Here is a 21,975-nt window from a genome sequence, read left to right as displayed (position 1 = left end):
AAATCTCTATTATCTGGACACGTTCACGCAGTGAAGGACTTTTTTTTTTTCATCCAAAAATTGAGAAAAAACAGTGACTTTAAACTCAATTAAAATTTCTACAAAACTCACACGATTTACCTACAATATTCCCGACAGAACTAACATAAATTCAGACCACATTATCATCGTAAAAGTAAACAGTCATCACCACCGTTGCGGGGTACACTACCTGCCTAGCTGCCAGTGCACTGACGGCAGCTACATGTGTCTCCCATATCCGGCCAATTCGCTTAACCGGATGAGCGCCTGTCCCGACATGGCCGGATAATCGAGGTCGAACTGTAGAGGAAGAAAAGTATGCACAATGAACACTTGATGCCAAAATGACCTTCCCTGTAAACTAATAGAGATTCACAATGCCAGCCCATACATGTGTAGAGCCTGCAATGAATGTCGGTTTCATCGAGCAACAGATTAACTTTCATTTAGAGAACTCATACACTGTAGGTTCATTACAAGTGGTTGCTTCATCGTATGAGGTCTTATTTGATTTCAGGCAAGTCTTCCAATATCCTCTGTTTACACGTACCAAACCATACCATACTGTCCCTGCCAGTGAAGGATACTGACATGACTAAGGCTAGCTGTAAAGTCTGTATGCCAACACACGTTGCCAAACAAACCACTCAGCCATGCAAGCAGCTCACTGGGCAGATGGAAACCACAAAGTATGTGGTGGTGTTCCTCCCCCACACCGCCCACCAACCACACAAGACAAACAGATAAGGACAGAGGGACATATCAATGACAGAAGGAGAGGGGCACAACTCCATAGAGTTTTGATACAGAACTTTGTGAAAGTAATGCCCTTATGCTACTGAACAGAAGTGATTACAGTCACCTCCATACAAATGTAGTACTGGGACTTGTTGGTAACAATTACCGGTACATGTACATGTATGCAGAGAGGACAGTATCCCTGCATTACTTCCAATGGCATGATATTTTCATTGATCTGAACAAACTACCAGCGATTAACAGGATGCATAATTGTATTTTTGTGTATATTCCTTTTTGGCCATCTCACAAGTAGGTCTATATATATTCATATAATGTGAGTAATTGTATTTCAACCAAAAATCATTGCATTTGTGTACATCATTTGATTCAAAGCTGTTTGCAATATACAGAGTTGAAGAATACAGAATAGGGCATATTATTCAATTGTAAAATTCAAAGGTGAACCCAAAGTTGGACTCTTCTCCACTCGGCATGCTGTTGCCATTACTCAATATCCTCTGGATTATCAATCATACTTGACTGTAACATTGGAGATGATTTATGTATACCCACTAACCTTGTGCAGTGTAGTCTGACTTCAAGACTGTCACTGTATGATCTGTTTGACCTTTCATACTGTACCTTGACCTAATGTTCTGCTCAAATTCTTTCACCAGTCTTGGAGAGATTTCTGTAATATACATTACTCAAGGTCTTTCCTCTCCTTGTAATTAAGACTTGTGTAGCGTGAGAAGTCTCTTGAAACCTAAAAAGTGCTTCAACTTCATTTCTTAATCTTAATCTTCTTAATCTTCAATAACCACAATGTACAATGTGTAGGGCCCACATATGCATTGCATGTGTAATAAGCATAAGATACAATGTAATTACATGTATGTGAATATTCTTAGGATCAGAGTTGCTATGGTTAATTCACTTGTAAGAGCTTGTTTCTTGACCTTTAAAAGGGAAGAAAGAAAGAAAAATAATAACAACTGAACGCAACAACAACCAGCACAGCCAATGAACGACAATTTTTTTGTAACCTTTCTCTTCTTCTTGTAAAGCACAGTCCACTGCAGAATGTAGGCCTATCACTTTACTTGTGATATCATGGCAGCCGTGGTGCTGCGTGGCGCAGAGATGTATGTTAGGATGTGTCTACAATTTCTAATGTAATTTGCAGCCAGAAACATCCTGGCCTGGTTAGAGTTGAATTCTCAGAACAGTACAGTACCATATTGGATTTGTGAGATACACTGTATGATGTCCCTCATGGAGCATAACTACAAAAATACTTCACATGTATACAGTTAATGTGTTCCTTCATGTCCTGATCGTGACTCTCTGGAGTACTTGATTAGCCTTGTCTCAAGGCTAATGAAAATGCAAGGTACTCCATAATCCATAGAGCACACTGGAAGAGAAGGGGATGAGAGCTGGGGGAGCTATGATTGTAGGCTACAGGAAGCATACAGCTGACAACCGGTTCATGTCCCTGTCTTGGGAGAAATGTTGATCACACCAGGGTAGGGAGTATTGTAGAGTTGTACATCAGCAGCATAAAAAGTGCAGGGCCATTAATTACATGGCAGTAATATTTTGTAGTCAGGAATGCATCATGAATTAAGAAATGTAACCATGTCTCCATTTCCCCCCCCCCCCCCTTTTCACCATCACAGCCTTTCACACAAATCATCCCCAAAGCTGACTTTATGTCTGTACCATTCTGCCTTTAAACCTGTCATGCCCAAAGGCAAGGCTGTTGTGTGCAATATGAGATGAGAATTTCAAACAATGGTTGCAAGTGGGTTAATGCTGATTTCTATTACACAAATAGAGATAGTGCTGGAAGACAGTCATTCTACAGTGTAAATGTAATAACTGAGATGTACACTGAAAAATGTATGTATGATTATCATAGCATGTTGACAGACACTTGGCTTTACATGTAGTAGAGAATTCCAGAATTGAAGCATTCTTTTTTCCTTTGCTTAAATGAGATTTTGTATCAAAGTAACTTGGACATAGTTGTAAGAGGTTTGTTTGTTTTTTTTTTTCCTGTTAAGGGCATAAAAAGCAAATACCAAGAAAGAAGTGATGTGAGTTGCTTTCTCTCTCTCTCTCCCTCTCTGGAGCTGGATCTGAAGGGGGGGGGGGGGGGGGGGGCTCATTCCCTTACCTACAGGCTCCTTACAGACTCACCCTTGATATATAAAGACAGATCATATTCAGACTTCCAGGTCTCTCATCCTTCACATTCCGTCCCAGCCATCATTAGAGAGTGGCTCAACAGAATGAACTATGATCATTTGATCTTTTTCTCCTTCTCTTTTTCACTCTCTCTTTTAGCCATTCTCCTCCCTCTCACTCTGCTGTATCCCCCTGTCCCCTCCTCTCCCCTCCCTCTCTCACCCAATCCCTCTCCTATCCCTTCCCTCTCCCCTGCCTCTCCCCTCACTCTCTCCTCCCTCTCCCCTCCTCCCCGCCTTCTCTCCTCCCCTTGCTCTCCCCTTGCTCTCCCCCTCCCTGTCCCTGCCCTCTCCCCTTCCATTTCTCTTTCTTTCCCCTGCCTTTCTCCTCCCTTCACCCCTCCTTCACCCCTCCCATCGCCCTCCCTTTCCCCTCCCCTCCTCCCATCCCTTCTCCCCTCCCTCTCTCCTCCCTCTTCCCTCCCCTCCCCTCTCTCCTCTCCCTTCTTCCCTCCCCTCACATATATTCCTTCTTTTGATTTTGTTTCTGCCTACAACATTGACAATTTTTCATTTTCATGAATTGCAATACATGAAACACAGTATGCATATAATGGAGAGTAAAAAGAGGTACAATTCAAAACTGGACTACAGTTTACTGTATTCGCGGCATGAAATTTTTGTGAATTGGAGCCGATGGCTATTTTCGGGGCATGAAATTTTTGCTAATTGCCACTGGCGTTCATTGCACGTGGTGCAGACAAGAACTTCCGTGTGCATTTTGATTTTACAAGTTTTGGCTCTTGCAGAATTTGTAAAATTAGATTGTAGGCGAACATTTCTGGTTTGGGAGTAAGTAGGCCTATGTCACCATGTGCACCCAGCAGGATGTAGCCAGATCAATCTGCAAGGCTGTCAGCTGACAGTCTGTTTATTTTAGAGTTGATTTGGGGTCATTCTAGGACTCCCCAAACATCACTGCACCAAGTACATGAGTTGATTGTGGCACATGACTGACAACCCAATGTATGTCAAACAGTAATTCTGATTCTGAAGCATTGCCAAACTCTGGATGTTTCATCACTAGTACTTTCCCTAGAAACTGAAATCATTGTTACTGTAATACTGCAGACCTCACAGAGCATTTCTGATTAAATGATTTACTGTAAAAGTGGAAATTTTCGCGGTGTTGAAATTTTCACACTTTTCGCGCAACTCGAAACTAGCACGAAAATAAAACCACGCGAATATATTTGCTTGCCATGTGTTCCAGTAGTTGATGTCTTGATTCCGTGGAATCAAAAACACGCAAAACTCTTCTTACCCCGCCGAGCGTGAAAAATTAGTAACGCGAAAATATCCACTTTTACAGTATAGGTACGATTGTTCTCCTCGTCTCTCCAGCTTTTCCAAGCATTTTGTCCCAAAAGTTTGATCTGTTACACATCTTGTTATAATGTCTCTCTCTGTTCTACAATGTACCAGCTCTGTCTATATCAATCATGTGTTTTGAATAGGTCTTCACTCTTGGTTTCCCTGCTCCCCCCTTCACCTTCCTCCCTCATCCTTCTTTCTCTGTGTCCCATTCTGTCTGTCTGTCTGTCTGTCTGTCTATTCTCCACTCACATAGTCCTTTATTCTCTGCTTCTATTGTCTGTCTTGTCTATGTGTCTGTCTGTCTGTGTGTACGTCATTACCATTGTTGCCACCTTCTTTCTCCTCCTTTGTGATGATGTAGACCAAGGGTTGATTACTTTTCCAGTCTGTGCCTGTCTTCACGGGGCCCTCTTGGTTCAAGCTTAGATTTCTTGTAACGGCAAAAGGGCGGTAAGAGTGAATCTTCAGCTTGGCATCTGGTGCACCACCAGCCAAGTGGGGTCATGCCATTCAAAGTGCACAAGGAGGTGAAGATTTCTGGGCCCCCAGTAAATTTGTTGGTGGATTATGGGAGAAGAGACCTGGTACTCCGTGGTGACATACATGTACAATGTATGTATTCTCTGAATGCGTGAACACTTTGTGAAACATGAGAAACATCAGGCAGAACCAAAACTATTAATGCCAGTCTTAACTGCCTGTATTTTGTCTGCTGGGTTTACAGAATGCAAGCATTGTCCCTTGTCATGTGATTATTTGTATATCAGTTTATATTGCTCAACTGCTCAATGGACCTGCTTGCTAAATGATGAACTTAAAAAAAAAAATGCCTCATTTTCTTGAAAGATATGCAGTGTATGTTCTGTGCTCCTGTGATCTACCACTGATGTTGAGAACATTGTGATTTTTTTTCCACATTTTCCAAGAGAGATGAAATTCATTCCTTCATTCAGATATAAAAGAAACCATTCTATCATTTTGTGTTTTATTCTACAGCAATGATACACTATGTCAGTCATATGACTAGGTACAGTGATACGTACTCACAGTCTGACTGTCAAAGTTTATGTAAATATATCTGCATAATTGACAGAAAATAGAAAACTCATTGTTCAAAGCAGAGCTCATTCATAGAGTGATGTGGGGAAAATCATAATCACATTATTAAGGTTACCAGGTAAATGTAATAGGACCATGTGGTGCTGTGTGATGTCTTGCTCAGGTGCAGACTTGCCTTGATACTCTGCCCAAGGTCACAAGTCTATATAAAAGTGGGTATTTGGGACTACACAGTTGGTGACTCTGAGAAGAGGGATACGATAGATTTACAGTGCCATCCATCATTCAAATCGGACAGTGTGTGTCATCGTGTATTATGACTTGACAACCAAACTGACTTTTCTGGCTGAATGTTTCAATATCGTCAACTGCTTGCCAAATGCTGTTGCCCAGGGATAACCAGAACTGGTCATTGGGCTACTAAACTCTGAGTGAACTTTTGCTTTATACAATGCTCAACACTTGACCGGTTTCTTCATTGAGCGAACTGGAAAGATGATTTCATTGTACTGACTCTTTGTGTTACCCCAGCGGAATGTTTCATTATTAGATAAATGTCAGCTGCTTGCGTTGCCCTGCATTATACATTGTTGCATCTGTCACATTATACCCTGTACTTGGTACACTGTACTTGCACAGAGCAGTCAAAACTACTGTAACATCTGGTCAATAAAGTAAACTCTGAAAACTCCAGCCTGCCTCTCTTACCCAATCACTTTATCAAGTAAAAAGGAGTGCAATGTTTTGATCTTGTTCAGAGGCAGTGACCAATGAGTATTAGTACTACGGGGTACTAATGTACATTCCAACCAATCTTGATTCATGTTATCTTTATTGTTTTCATGTACCTTTTGCAGCGACTTCCAAGTGTGTAGGCCTGAGACATGTATAAATCAACATAATATACGAGGTAGTACCTACCTGGTACTTTTAAACATCTAATGCCCTTGCCTCTGTGAACTTTATAAATGTTCATTTGTATTATATATCAGCAGTAAGTTACTTAAACTACTGTATCTTGCCTGAAATCTAAATCATTGATCTTTGGTCATGATGCATACTCTCATACTTTATGCACTTATTTTCTTTTGTTCTTTTGTAGGTCACCATAGACTCTGTTCCAGAAAGGTTTTACGTCTACAAGAGGCCGCATGTAGACTTCTTTCTCAGTGTAGTAAGTATGGCAGGCCCAGTGTCACACATTTTCAGTAGTATCTTGCTTTAAGGCAAGGCCATAGTGGTCTTGGGTTTGATGTAACTTTATAGAGCAACGGGTTACAAGTAGCTGGATCTATATGCTACATGACCCTGTTTACACTAAAGTTTTAATGCAGAACCATCCAAACAGTATGCCGGCATAATTATGCAGATGCCAATGCTGTGATTGTCAAGACTACGTTTTTCATAAAGTGTAAACATAAGCATTCTGTAAAGCAATATAAAAATGTGGAAGTGGAAGTCAACTTACTTTTGACTAACCCATTTCGGTAGGTTTGTTTAGCTGGAAGAAATGTGAGATGTAATCAGTAGTTCAGTGTTCTGTTTAATACAATGTAGGTCATTGCACTGGTCTTTTAAAGGTGCATGGTCCCGGTGTTTTAGTCAAATGCGTACGCGGGCGCATGGCGCAAGTTTCCTATAGAGACCTACGCTATCGACTCCTCTTTAGCGCTTACGCTGTGGCCCACTTTCCTGAGTCGGAAGAAGTCCGATTCACTGTAGTCAGTGGTCTGATCACAGTTTGGCTCATAATTCGGCTGAGGGGGATGACAGCTTTAGCAAACTTCTTTTGTGATGTCATAATAAGAAGCACATATGCACGCACCCTGGCATTACTACAGACTGGGCGATGCGCAGAGAAGACAACGAAGGCAACGTTACTTAGCAACACCTACGCACTTTACTCTTCTAGACAGCTCAACTTCGGTAATCTTCGTATCAATGCTAACTGTGATCGGCAGTATCATCAGCAGCGCCCTCTACACTACCGGGACTATGCACCTTTAATGTTCCTTTATTTATTGTAGCAATCTTTAGATATGACATATGCATGCAGTGATACAAAAAATGCACTGTAGTCAAGTTGGGAAAAGAAAAGAAAATCTGTTCAGATAGTATGACTTGTTAAAATTGTGAGCTGTGAGCATTTGATATACATGTACAGGGATTTGAGAGTTCAGAGTTTTGATTTCAGAATTTTTTCTACTCTGCCCAAAACCCATTTTCAGACTTTTTGGCAATTCAAACACATTGAGATATTCACATTGTAATGCACTTTGGACCTTTTTTCCCATATAAGGTTCAGGTTTTTTTCCAGACTTTTCTTCAAAATTACACTCAAATATATTAACCTAAATCTATATTACCATGTGTTTAATATTGAAGCTTTGGTTTGATGGCTAGGTGGTTGGTCAGTGTGTGCAAAACAAAACCTGTGCATTTGCAGACACATCAGCCTATCTATCCCCATCTAGGGAAGACTTCACTTCTGAGTCTCAGCAATCTGAAGTTAGCCATGTTTGAGAATTTTTATTTTGTTTTATTTTTTGTTCTTGCGGTTTTATCATAAATCACCTCCAAAAAGTAGGGTGAGATATGCAACAGACCAAAGGAATTTGTGTCTTCAACCACTCGGTCGATACATTTTTCCGAGAGTACCAGTATCTGTCGTTGACTGTCACACATGTGAAAGCCCTTTTGTTATCGAATGCCTTTGTCACTTACAACTACATGGCGAGCTCCATCGTGAAAGTTAACAGCCCTTTTCTAGTGCATGTAAAAGTCATTTACCCCTGTAGTAGTCCAGTGTTTGCAATCATGAAAACTCTTGTGAAATTCTGTGATAACATCCCCTCTGCTGTTGAACCACCCCTTAAAGCCAGATGCATAAATATACATACAATGTAGTATGTAACAGACAGTGTATATATCTAATATATGGATGTACACACACAATAAAAGAGAGAGAGAAAGAAAGAGATAAGGATATAACACTGAACAAATATTCAATGTGTACATGTACCTCTCCACCCAACCTTTTAAAGTAAATACATCAATCCAACTTTAGATATTAAGAAAATTTGATAATGATGGAAATAGTAGTTTGCAAAACAGACAGAGTGTAATTTACTCCTGTGTAATATCTGCAGTATACTGTATATGCCCACAGCAATGTCTGATATCTAGACTACTGTACACATATGTTGACAAGTCATTAGACATACTCCTGCCTCAAATTTCTATTTAGATATGTCAACCTTCTGAATCTCACTTCATGTATCATGCCCCTTTCCAGTTTTTATTCCTCTTCCAGTGATTTGAAGGGGATGACGACATAGAAAATAAGCAGTTTGTTTACAAGTACATTGTGGTAAATAAAGCCACGCACAGAATGAATATTGCAATGAGATAATTACACAAACACACACACACACGCGCGCGCGCACACACACACACGCACAAGTATTTGCCATGGCAAATGTACTTTTTCAATCCCATTGAAACATTTTACTATTTTCACGGTATTCTGACATAAGCTAGATGGATAGACATTTAGAGATTTGCGAACATCAAAAGGGAAGAAAGAGGTCCAGTCGTGGTACGTTGATTGTGCTCATCTTCAGGAGGGTGTAATTCCAACAAATATCTCCAATGTTCAATATTAAGCTAACTGCGAAAATTGGGATCATGTGATCCCATTGTGACTCAGGCAGTTACATAGAAATGATTACTCAGGAAGCTTTGACTGGGTGATATCAGGAATTTCTGGGATTTGGGGGTGGTTTTTGTTGTTGTTGTTTTTGTCATCTTCACCAACACCGGCACAGGAAGTAGCCATAAATTTCGCAGACTGCCTTGTTGCCGGCACAGTCGGCAGACGTCGGTGCTCTCTGTTGCCGACAGCCTCATAGCAATACGTGTATCCATTTCACACATGGTCTGATGGCATTGGGGGAAGTTGTACTGTCATGCACACGAAGACTTAACCTCCACAAACAAGAAAACACAACTTTGTGTGGTGCAGTCCTATAGAAGGGGGACGCCACATATTTCGCGAGTCTAAATTTTCACGAACCAAGACTTCCGGACGATTTCGCAAGTGGTTAAATTCACGATCATGGAGTCCTGTACTGAACGGAGAAATGTGTACGCGTACGTCACATTCATATCAGGATCGGAGTCAATATTTTCGCGTGTTTTTAATTTCGCGAATAGCAGCTGACTCGCGAAATTTGCGAAAATAGAAACCTCGCGAAATATTCGGCGTATACAGTATTCTTGGGACTCGTCTTCAATGGGTTTATACTTTAGGTGATTATATCCAAGGCACATGATGGCTTTGCAAGTGTTTGTTTCAAAGATGAAAGACTCTTGACATTACCATCACTGAGATTTCAGGCCTTACATGTACAGACTCATTCTTTCACAGTTGCTCTTTCAAGCAGCATAGAGTCTTCTACATTGCAATATAATTCTAGCTGTGAATGCGAGCAATTTAATTCAACAAAATGTGTGATAACATGCATACACGGAACTAGCAGTTGTTAGAAAGTGAAAGCTTTTTTTCTTTTTGAGCTTTTCTTGTGGGATCACATTACAGTTGTTCTGTAGATTGGTCATTAGGAGATATCTGAAGTGAAAGTGATGGTGTGTCTGTAATCCGCCAGATTTCAGAGGAGGAAATACTTAGAAGCTAAATGGCACGTCCATTGTGACCTGGGAATGTGTGAATGAATACAAGAGTATCACGTGTAGAGCACTGTTGTGGTTTCTCGAGGACAGTATGTAGCAATGGGAGATGATGAAAGCAAAAGACATCAAACTAAATGTTCAGAAAATCAGCACAATGTAATCAATACAACCAGTCATGGCTTGAGAGCATTATAGACAAGGCTGTTTAATGGCATTTGGGACACTTGTGAACATTGATGAATCACCTGCATACATGTGTATGGCAACACTGTATTGATCAGCATTGTCACTTGACCATTACGTCTCTGACCAGAGAAATCATGTGATCAGAAAAGACTAATGTGTAAATTTAGTTTTTGTTCATTTTGTTTGTTTATTTGTTTGTTTTTCATTCCTTTCCTAAGTACAAAATGTGAACTTATTATCAGTGGTCTTGAATAACAATTGAAATCATGTATAAAGCTATGTGATAAAACATGAGGAAAGTCAGATGCATGGAGAAACTGTAAAGTAAATAAAATTTCTTGTACAAAAGCTATTCTCATAATATTACTTTTCTTTTAAATTTTACAAATACATTGCAATTTGTTCGTGGGGCAGATTTTTTTTTTTCAAAAGCTTTTATTCTCATAATTTTACTTTTTATTTTGAATTTTAAAGCACATCAACTTTAAACATATATTTTTTGTATGCAGGGTAGATTTCTGCCAAATGTCCATATTTCATTTATAGAAATTCTAGATGAACATCTGTTTTAGATTTGAAAAAAAAATGGGTAAATAGGTAACACCCCCCCCCCCCCCATTAGAAAAGAAAACTATTTGAGTGTTTTGTGTAGATGTGGAAAGGAAGATATTGGGGCTGCAAATTGCCAGTGCTATTTTTTTTTTTTTTCGAAGTACACCAGTCTGTATGATCTGTGGTAGATCAGATAACGGGAAGTATGCATTTTCAGAGTCTCACCTATACTATAAGAGACAAATATTCACTTAATTGCATCATGAATTATCATTTTTGTGTTTGTTCGATTATACAAATGAAAATGATGTTATTAATGCAAGTTTATAGCAGTCATTGGTACACTTGTAGGTCCAGTGATGTCTGTTCCACGTTGGTTTCCTCCATTTTTACCAGTGATGTACAATAATTATCTGAAAGTGTGCATGAAAAAGGGAAAGAAGCGTAAATGGATGGTACAGTATTGGTGGAGATGAAAATTGGGCTTTAACTCTTTTGCGAGATACCAAGAAAACACTCATGAAATAGTACAGAGCATACCATTTTAAGAGGAATTCAAAGTTTATTTGATAAAAATCGGGTTTGGAATAGCTAAAACATCCAAAAACAAGGTAAAACAAAATGATCGTAATAAAATGTGGGTCCCACACTTTATTAGAATTGCTCTGTTTTGGATATCTCGGCCATTTCAAAACCAATTTTCATCAAATAAACATTGAATCCCTCTTGGAATTACATGCTCTTTCATATTTCATAAGAAGTTTCTCACTATCTCACCAAAAAATGATAAAAACCTGAAGTTAAGTCTCAACCAAAACTATGCGATCCCTTTAAACACAGTCAGCAGTACGGTAGCTATCAAAGTGATACATTTTTGTGGGTACTACTTTTAGGGAAAAGAGGAGTGGAACAGAACATTACTTGAAACTGTGCATAATTTGCTGCTGTTCAAATAATATATGCCACAATGTCATTTGTTGAACACATACAGGAGATATTGCTCCTTTCAATGCAAACACTAGTGTCTGCTTGCTTTGAAGTTTAACTATGTCAAAGTCCAGATAAACCGAGTATGCACATCTCCTGTACTGTACATAACACGCCATGGCAAGAACACTACCGCATGGCATTTATTAGCACACTGATCTCTTAAAAGTGTTTGTTGGGTAAATTTATCTTTCCTAATCATATCTGATATGTAGAATGATGATTATGCTTGTTGCCGTCATTCAAGTAGTAGAAGTAAAGATAGAAGTATTACCATCGTCCTTCAACTATTATTGCAGGCAAAAGTAAAATGCGTATAATCAGCTGTAGAAGTAGGAAGATTACTGTCACTGTTGTGATTGTTACCTTGTCATAGAAGTTTGGTAAGCAATCAATATCTCTGTTCTGTGCAAAAATATGAACCTTTAAATTCTCTAACTGCATTGTGCATCGCACATCTGATTTTGCTGAAATTTCTTCAGTTGTCTGTTTGAGGTCACTGTATTATACTGTTGCACTCAACTTATAAAATGTGCCTTACACATTTTTTTCCTCTTCTCATTTTCTCCATCTACCCCCAGGTTAGCCAGTGGTACGAGTTGGTAGTGTTTACAGCCAGCATGGAGATCTACGGATCGCCGGTCGTAGAAAAATTAGACAACGGTAGAGGTCTTTTACAGAGAAGATACTACAGACAAGTAAGCCCAAATGTCTGATGAGTTTGCAAGCTGGGAGTAATTCATTCCTTAAAGTTTTTTTTTGTTTGTGTGTTTTTTTTTCTGGTAATCATTGATATATATATAAATAGATATATTTTGCTCCTTACAAGCCAAGAAAAGAAAAGAAATAAAAAAACAAACAAACAAACAAAAAACAAATAATGCTTCCCTACCCCTAACTCCCTTTTCCCAGAAAGCATGCCGTGGCTTGTGTGTATGTTTGTGTGTGTGTTTGTGTATGTTTTAGATATCCATGTAATTGATAAATATTCAGATATGGTTTGAGTTTAAAAGTAATTTTTTGTAATATTTGATATTGCTTGTTTGGATGCATCTAATTAATGATTAAAATATCTGAAAAATAGGGTATATTTGGAAGTTTACAAGCAGGATGTTATATGATTTTTTTTTCTCTCTCTCTCTGTCAGCTTCTTGAAATGTATATCACTTAAATTGTAGACTGACTTGATTTTAAATATTAAAGTTAATGTGTGACAACTGCTTTACAGATGATCTAGAAAATAGAAAGGTTATGCTTGCAAGTTTGTGGGAGTAACCTATGCATGTAGTTAAATCAACTTGCCCTAGCTTTTGCTTTCTCCTGTTATGACACCTCAAAGGCTTTGCGAAACTATGTGTTGTGTCTGAGACAGGAATTCAAAACATTCACAGTCACAAGAAATGTGTACTATATAGACATTCACCTATTGGGAGGGGAAACGTGTCTTTCAATTATTAAGGCAATATGATACAACTGAGTATTCAATGAGTAGGTGTTTTGAGACATGTTTTATACATCCTTCTGTCCTCCAATGTTTGTAAACGTAAGATCTGTCCATTCTCTGTTTCAGCACTGTACGCTAGACTCAGGTAGCTACACAAAAGACCTCTCGGCGGTACATCCAGACCTCAGCAGTATATTCATCGTGGATAACTCGCCGGGAGCATACCGCTTGTTTCCAGGTATTCAAGCATCTTTTCCCCTCCCTCTTTGTCCATGTTTTTGGACTCATTTCTCTCTCTCTCTCCCTGTTTTGATGAATCTTTTCCTTTCCACAAGTAACTATAATCATACATAGCATTTATGTGGATAGACACACATATTTTTTTTTTTACGTGGATGCCGGGTGAATATTCAAAATGAAATGATTACTGTACAAGCTGAAATTTTCGCGTACAGATATTTTCACAAATTGCTATTTGGAGGAATTTTCGTGTGTTGTTAATTTCGCGGTTGCGAGGGTCTAACTGAACTTACTTATTCCCATGTTATTATTTTCGCGTGTTGTTAATTTCGCGCTTCAGAGGCGATTCGCGAGATTCGCGAAAATAAAACCACCGCGAAAACTTCAGCTCGTACAGTAAATGCTTCTCTCGCAATATGTGGGACTTGTATAGGTATCCTACTTTTGTCTCCTGCTTCCCACACCAATACATTTTGTGAACCACAATTTATTATGTAGAAGGAAGCAAAAGGAGCAAAATTCTTGATGAAACAACACAGTATGTGGAGACATTAATAGTACATTTTAAGTACAGGAGGTACTTAATTTCATTGTTGAAAGGTCTGCCATGTATAAAACTGTTTTTCCACATTTAGATGCCAGTGTGTACTCACTCTCCTTAGCAGATCATCAGGGTTGCAATTCTCGCTATCGCCAATGACGTAAAAAGTACCCGGATGTTGATTTAAGCGTCATTTACGGTGCATTATGGGATAGTCCGGTAGCAAAGTCACTTCCGTTCGTACGCGCGTGATACGTGAATAATGCGATTTACACACACAACCGACTGTATTCTACGTGTACTTCCGGTTTTCTCGACTTGAATTACAGCTTTAATATGATTTGAAATTTCTCCATTCTTAAGAAATTGCTGTTACTACAACTATTGGTTGTCGCTGCGAAGCTGTCATGTGTTGTTCGCACGACAATAAATGAAAAAAATCTGCAGAAATAGGACCCTTACTGGCATGCGAGACGTGACGTGGCAGCGTGGGTGAAGTTTGCGGGTGACTCCACAGCGCAGTACGTGCACGCGCGACTTACTAGTAGTGGTAGTAGCACTAGGTACTAGTAGTAGACCTAGTACAGTGCCTACGTACATTGTACGTACGTGTACTTACTTGGAAGAAATTGCTTTGGAGACAGGATAAGTTCGAGATCACTGTTCGTTCCCGATTGTGTTCGCGACATTTCGACAGAGAACAAATAAAGAAAAAAGATGGGCATTCCATGACGATATACTGTATATCCAGGTGGATGAATATTTTCCAGCATATTTTCAGCGTATGCAGAGATGACTGATCTGTGATGTACGCCGTACCGGTATGTGTTAGCTTATGCGCTGCGTGCAGTGAGTGTTGTGGTACATGGTGCATGCTAGCAAGAAAGGCCGGCCGCCGGCGGCGGGGACTACAGTGTACGAGTATGCATGACAGGCCTGGCCACTCGCTCGCTGGCTCGGGCAGTACAGCGGCCTACTGTACTAGTATCCGTGGTCGGCGCTGCGCTATAGGTAAGGTACACGTACGCGCACGCTAGCGTTGTGCAAATTATGCCCCGCGCCGGAAGTGCCCTTGCTACCAAGTGAACTAAATCTTGACGAGAAAGCCACATCCGGGTACTTTTTACGTCATTGGCGATAGCGAGAATTTGCTGGTTGTTGTTTCTTTAATTTTTACACCTTGTCTGAATACTTCTGAAAGTTATTGACATTTTGTGGTTGATATCAGGAATCAAGCACTTGTCATTTACAAAAAATGTATAGTGCTACCTGCAGGCATGACTTCATCCTGAAGTCAGGATTAGCAACAATTGAAGGCTTTAAATTCAAACTCAGTTAATCTCTGGAAACAAAGCAAAATGCTGTGAAGCAGCATCACATGCCAAATACAAGCTTCTGTTTGAAATGGGGAAGGGGAAGTATTTTTGATTCACTTCAGTATGTGCTCCCACAGAAAAGTGTGGACTGTAGCTTTATGAAGTGTAACAGTGGCATGATACCTGGGCCCCGTTTTATCAAAAGATAAAATCAAGATAATCTATGATTAACCTCTCTAATCAACTCTAAGTCCATTAATCAATGATTAACTTCCAAATCAACTTCAAGTCTGTTTTATCAAGAGACCCAAAGATGAAATCAACTTTAACTTCCTCCCAAATCAACTTTAATTTTTCACAACCGCTCCAAATCCATGATAACTTTATAGTTGATAAAAAATCAACTATAAGCAGAGACAGTCTAGGTAAACTCAATTGTAAGGCAATTTACAGAAGGAAGTGAGTGTCATACTTTTCTAGTTTATAGTCGGGTTCCTTATGTTACAATTTTAACTTTCGTCGGATTTTTGTGGAGAGTATGAAAACTATACATTTTTGGAATCGTTATAGTATAAGCAATCAGAAAAACAATGTTTCCATTTGCACCGAACTTTTTATGGCCGCCATCTTGGATTTTACAAAATGGCCGCCATAAACAATATTTTTGTTAATATATCTCGACTTCTAAGTGACATAGGGCTTTTATTTTGACAGCTAAACTACCATTTTCAGGGTCAGAGATTCCAATGATCCCAGTTTCATGTGTGTTGAGACATTTCCTATAGCATTTTTTGCAAATACTTACTAATTTTGAACAGATTACGTAATATCAGTGCATGAAATCAGATAATTTGGTATAAATTACTAAATAAAGCTCAAAATGGGCACATTTTTGTGTAAATATGCTTTTTAGTGTCTTGAGCAAATATAAAACAAAAAAATGTGCCATCAGGAGAAATTTCTTAAGTATTTTATTGTTTTTTAAATTTCTTATGTATTTCCTTGTTTTTTCAACTTTATGTTTTTCGTTGTTTTTTCGATGAAACTTGTCCGTGACATTGTTCCGAACAAGAAAACATGTAATTAATTGATTTTAATCAATGAAACCCCAAAATAATCATGCTTTTATGAAATTTGCCTGAAAGCACATTTTGCATTGAAATTGTACACAAATTCACGTTTTTGAGCAATTTTCGGTCTGACATGCACATACATATTAATTCGCAACTTCGGAACCACGCGCCCGGGCTTCGCAAATTTGGTGTCAAAAGATGCGGGAGACTTGGAAGAAAAAAGTCATGAAACGTCGCGGCCTAGTTACGGTTAAATTTGTCTTTGATTTGAATGCCATGAGATGTTGTAGGCAGGTAGCACTGAGCTGAATTTATGGTGATGTTGGGGCAACTTGTGATATAAGTCGCTAAAGTGTTATGTAGGAATCACTGCGTAAAAGTTTTCTTCCGTGTATGGGACAGACCAAAGGGGGTGTGGTGTGACAAGAGGGATAATAACATCAATGCTGATGGATCTCCTCAGAAAATAGGATTTACATACACCTGCGTAGATCTTGTGTCTTATCGCTGTATTCTGTTAATTGGAACAGCGCTTTGCCAATGGTTTTGTACAAATCACCAGAATGTTCCATGGTCTGTATATACCACCATTCTTGAAGGGTGCCGTGCGTTCTTCACAACATAGATTACACAGACTTGTCAGAGGACACTGCTGATAAGAAAGGAACCACCCATGGCACGATTAATGGTATAACAGCCTGAACATGCTGAAGGCAGAGTTTACTGGAGTACCGGTTGCACCATCCTCATCGATTGGCATAGCCTAGAGTCTATCTACCACTCCACACCATGTAGATATACTACATTTTGTCAAGTCAAGACCACAACTTGCAAAGAGAGGAGACCAACATTGTTACCTGATGTAAAGGCTTCTCAGAATGCTACCAGCTGAAAGAACTACAGATTGATTGTTGCAACTTCATGGAAGTAGAGGAAACGTCAATCAATATTCCAGGCTGAGCGATTCAAACATGTCTGAAAGCAAGCTACTGACACAGGCAGGAGCCATACCAACCAGACATAACCTTAAATGCCCAGTTGTCCCATGACTGGGAGAACTTCATGTTGTCTATGCTACAGTATGCGCTATTGGTGCCTCTTGGCATTGATGATGAACGAGCAGCTGGATTTCTTTCACAAAGCAAGTCAAAGGATGACCTGACCAACTATCTTGCTTCAAGACTCTAGGGTACTACAGTACAACACATAAACACGTCATCATCTCTTCTTCAGTGCATACCAGGAGCAACAAAAGACTTATTTTCGAGGATAAGAATAATGAAAAATTAGACACACTGTTGATCTTCCATGCTGTCTTAGCATCACAGCGAAACTCATTAAATGCAGAGGTTTTCTTCTCTACAGACACAGAATATCCTCCTCCTCCTTCTTCTTCTTCTTCCCATCTTCTTCTGATTAAGTGTGCCTCAATCAATTAACTGAAGATTCTTGCACACTGTTAGTGTCCTGAAAGTCATAGCAATAATAGTCACTGGTGTTTATTAATAGCAAACTTCGAGCTCATCCTGTCGAACACGTCCATATTCATGTCCTCTGAGCTATGGATATAGAACCTTGGAGAGCCATAGGGCCAATCTTCTATGCGTTCACTGGTGCTGACAACACTGGAATATGATAAGAATAGCAACCTGGCTGCAAGTTTATATGAAGGCAGAAGAGATGTAATCAGTTCTCTGTAGATGCTTTTCACAGGGGACGACGGGACTGAAATTGGATTGCTGGCTACTCTATAACAAGCCTTGTCTGTGCAGCTTACTAACCCAAATGCATCTACATCAGGACTATCTCGGAACTGTGATGGCGTTTCTTCTGCAAGCATAGGGGAGAAATTGACAAGCAACCTCCCACCCTTGGAGCTGTGAGACATCATTATCCTAAGAGTCCATATCCAATCCAGAGTGAAAGGACCCACCAGCATTGCTCTGCAGGATCCTCAGTTTGATCCTCTGCAGTATGGCTATCAGCTTTTACCATTGGATTTCTTTTTGATGTAAAAAAATGGTTTCCTCTAAGATTTAAACAATTTCTATCATGAAGAGCATGTTTTCTCCTCGGTGGAACATTTACGCAGGATTTGTACTATAATCAATGAATCGGAAAACAGTAATTCAGGTGAGAGTTTATGATTGATTCTAGCTTATTATTTGTTTCCCCTCGATGTCTTTGCTGGTGCGGCACTGAGTGTCACAATGACGAGAACAAGCAAGCACAATTAATGTATGGACTGAAGGGTGGCAATAATGGAGATTATGATTAATGAGGAGAAAGTCGTTGCTTCAAAGAATAAACCTACATGTATATTTGTCATTAGGGGTATATATTGGTTTGTAATGGACACTAACTACAAAAGTGGACATTTAAGTCTGATTACTTGTAGAACAGTCAATGAAATAGAACATGTCAGTTTATGGTTGAATCTACAGCAAAGATTTTTAAACCATTCTGTTTCGGTACAGCGAGTGTCAAAATAATGAGGGCATTCAGACCAAAAAATTAAACTGACGATGACAATGATTGAGATGAGATGGAAAGAAAGTTGGCTGCCTCAGAGATTAAACCAATTCTGTCAGGAGGATCATGCTTGTTCTTTGGTTAGACACAACTTATAAAACCCGATACAATTAATCACCTTGATTATTAATTTTATGCTGATTACTTTAGAAAAACGGTCAGTGTCAATTTGCAATAAAAAGAAAAACAAAACGCAAAAGGAAAATATAAATTATGTAAGAAAATAAAAAGATAATAAAATACATTTGAAATGAAATGACTTTCAGAAATTTGTTATGATGTACAATTGTTGAATATGCTACAACAAATATACGAACCAAAAAGTGGACTCTCAATTATCTAATTAGACTAAGTATGATTTTTGGGATTAATTTGCATAATTAATTAATAATCAAAGACTGAAAATTTATTGTTTCAAAAAATCTAATGACACATTCGTGTAGATTACTGGTGTCATGCATGCCAAATTACTTCGCAATGATGCTACTGATGGCCAAGAATTTGGGGGGGGGGGCAGTTTTAGCACAGCCTAAAACGCCTCGACCGATTTCGAGTAGTGGAACATTTATATCTGATTACTTAATACAGGCAATTAAATAGGAAATTACAGTCAGGCAAGTTCAGAGTTGAATCTGATTCTTTTTTTTAATGCAGTTTCCTCTGCCATTGGAATTCTTCTTAGATGCCTAAGACATTAAATCCATTTCTCTTATGATGAGCATATAGGTCCCATAGCCATGGACACTAACTTATTGCAATGTTTATGCCTGGTCACTTGTAAAACAACTGATAAAATTGAAAATGTCAGTTATGTGAGGTTATTGTTAAATTTAGCTTATCCATTTTGCTACCATTGGATTTCTTGGCCTTGAAAATGATAGTTTTGCTGTCAAAATCAAATTTCTGGGTTATTTAGAAGCCGATTTATTGAAGAAAACATGTTTTACGGCGGCCATTTTGGAAAAATCCAAGATGGCTGCCAAATAGATTTCGGCGCAAATGGAAACATTGTTTTCCTGATTGCTTATGCAAAGACCTTTCCAAAAATGTATAATTTTGATACTCTCCAAAAAAATCCGGCGAAATTACATAAGGAACCCGACTATTAGCTGGGGTCTTGCCACAAATGTTTGTCTGTTAACTGCTCACTTTCTCTAACATTTAGTTACGTTCCTTTCATGTAGTTATGGTCTTTTCCTTGCATGAAATTCACGATCGGCAAGCATTGCATACGCGACTGCTGCACGCAAACACCTAGACAGCAGTCTCAATCGCACCCTGCGCGCCCGGCGACTCGGCCCGCCCGCCTGCATATCAAGCCATCGCCAGCAAGGGCAAGTAACCGAACGCTGGAACTATGTCTGTGTGCAATGCATATCTTGCCAAAGAATATGCGAGGAAACCAGCTATTTCTAACGTGCGTAGGCCTACGTAGATTTAGTTCGTCAATAGATATTGATTAATAGTGAAGTAGGCCTATACAGAAAGTGAAGAGTTTAATTCTATAGCACCGAGTACGACAGTAAGATCTTTCTAACCAGTTAGGCCTAACATAGCGTTTACAGCGGGGTCGTTTGTACTAACCGTAACACTGCAGACTAGAGCGTCTACTAGGTCTAGAATTTCAACATGTAGACCCGAGACTTTTCTTTACAAAGCCGATCTGCGCCGTAGAGGTAAAAACAAGCTAGTCTCCACACTCTCACTAGTTTCCATAATCCTACACGTAACACACAAGACTTGAAACAATGCATACACGACCTTCACCTTGGACAGTCCAACTGCAGAAATCCTGTGTGCCAGATTATCCATGTCAATGAATATTCACGTGAGATCTAAGATCCTACGTAGTGTGCAGGATCTTCACGGTATGCGCGTACGCAGATTTTCGTTGAGCTCGAGATGTGCTAGATCTATCGACGTACTTTCGTCAATACAATGCAAAACGGCGTATTTTGCGGTTCTGTTGCAAACATACAATAATTCAGCGGTTGTAGTGCTAATCATACTGCGCCGCACCAGCAGACTACGCTTCCGTGGCCGTGGCAAACAATCATGTACATTCATGTTTTTGTTGTTTGTTTTTGCTTTATGTATTGTATTGTTTTTTAAGCAGACAGTACTGGAAACCAGCCTCGTCCTGTGTTTTTTGTTTTGACTAAATCAATAATCAAGTCATGGTGATCAGCTATAACTATAATCGACTATCAAGTCTCTTTGTAAAATGGAAACTTACAGTTGATTTAAAGTTATAGCCAACTTTAAGTTGATCAAAGTTAGCGTTGATTTCACAATCAACGCTAACTTTATCTTGATAAGACGGGGCCCAGATGATGAAATACATTGGCAGATAAACTTAATTGCCACTTTGCACATGTTAATACAAATTGAGTATTAGAAAAGCGTATTCATGTATACAAAATGATAGTGATCATAATGGTCATGAGAATTTTGATATGCATAACAACAAGGCCTCAACCACTTCTTCTTTGCCTTCTCTCCAGATAACGGTATCCCCATCAAGTCGTGGATGTCTGATCCGGCCGACGCGGGCCTCCTCAACCTTCTTCCCTTCCTCGACGCGCTGCGCTTCACCAGCGATGTGCGCTCCGTTCTCAGGCGAAACGTCAGCCACTCCGCCCCGCCCACATTACTGTCCTCCTCGCCCAGTTCTGTGGGCACGCCTCTCTCGGCGGTCCTTCGGAGGACGTAGCATTGTCACCAGAAGTAGTATTAGTCCAAATTCTATCCTCCCCCCATTTCCCTTTGTGCTTTTTCCTATCCTCCGTTTTCTTTTATTGTAAAGCTATTGTCTTCACAGAGAAAAAAGGCTTTCTGTCATATTGTCTTTTTTTTTTTGTCTAAGGTTTGTACATTTGTATATATTATGAATTTTGGGGTCGTTTCACTTATTACGTGCGTGAGTTTTGTCATGTCGCTATGATTTGATTTGATGCAAATGGAGTCGGAGCTTTAGAGCCTAGCTCTCATAGATTTTTTGTCATATGTTATTCAGTAGAGA

General features: G+C 39.4%; 1 protein-coding gene across 1 annotated transcript in view; it reads left to right on the top strand.

Annotated features, from left to right (window-relative positions):
* The window catches only part of LOC139727255 (CTD nuclear envelope phosphatase 1A-like), a 32,846-nt gene extending 11,143 nt beyond the window's left edge, over positions 1-21,703 (top strand). Inside the window, exons 4-7 of the mRNA XM_071638211.1 lie at positions 6,493-6,564; positions 12,389-12,505; positions 13,378-13,489; positions 21,458-21,703. Of these exons, the coding sequence (XP_071494312.1) occupies positions 6,493-6,564; positions 12,389-12,505; positions 13,378-13,489; positions 21,458-21,666 (510 nt within the window). The 3' untranslated portion in view covers positions 21,667-21,703. The remainder of the gene's footprint in view (positions 1-6,492; positions 6,565-12,388; positions 12,506-13,377; positions 13,490-21,457) is intronic.
* The last annotated feature ends 272 nt before the right edge of the window (positions 21,704-21,975 follow it).

Source organism: Diadema antillarum, unplaced genomic scaffold (assembly GCF_040938485.1).
Source record: "Diadema antillarum isolate AM-2024a unplaced genomic scaffold, OU_Dant_1.0 seq00000124_RagTag, whole genome shotgun sequence".
Classification (NCBI taxonomy): domain Eukaryota; kingdom Metazoa; phylum Echinodermata; class Echinoidea; order Diadematoida; family Diadematidae; genus Diadema; species Diadema antillarum.
The sequence above is the reverse complement of the archived record's forward strand: the minus strand, read 5'-3'. Positions and strand labels throughout refer to the sequence as shown.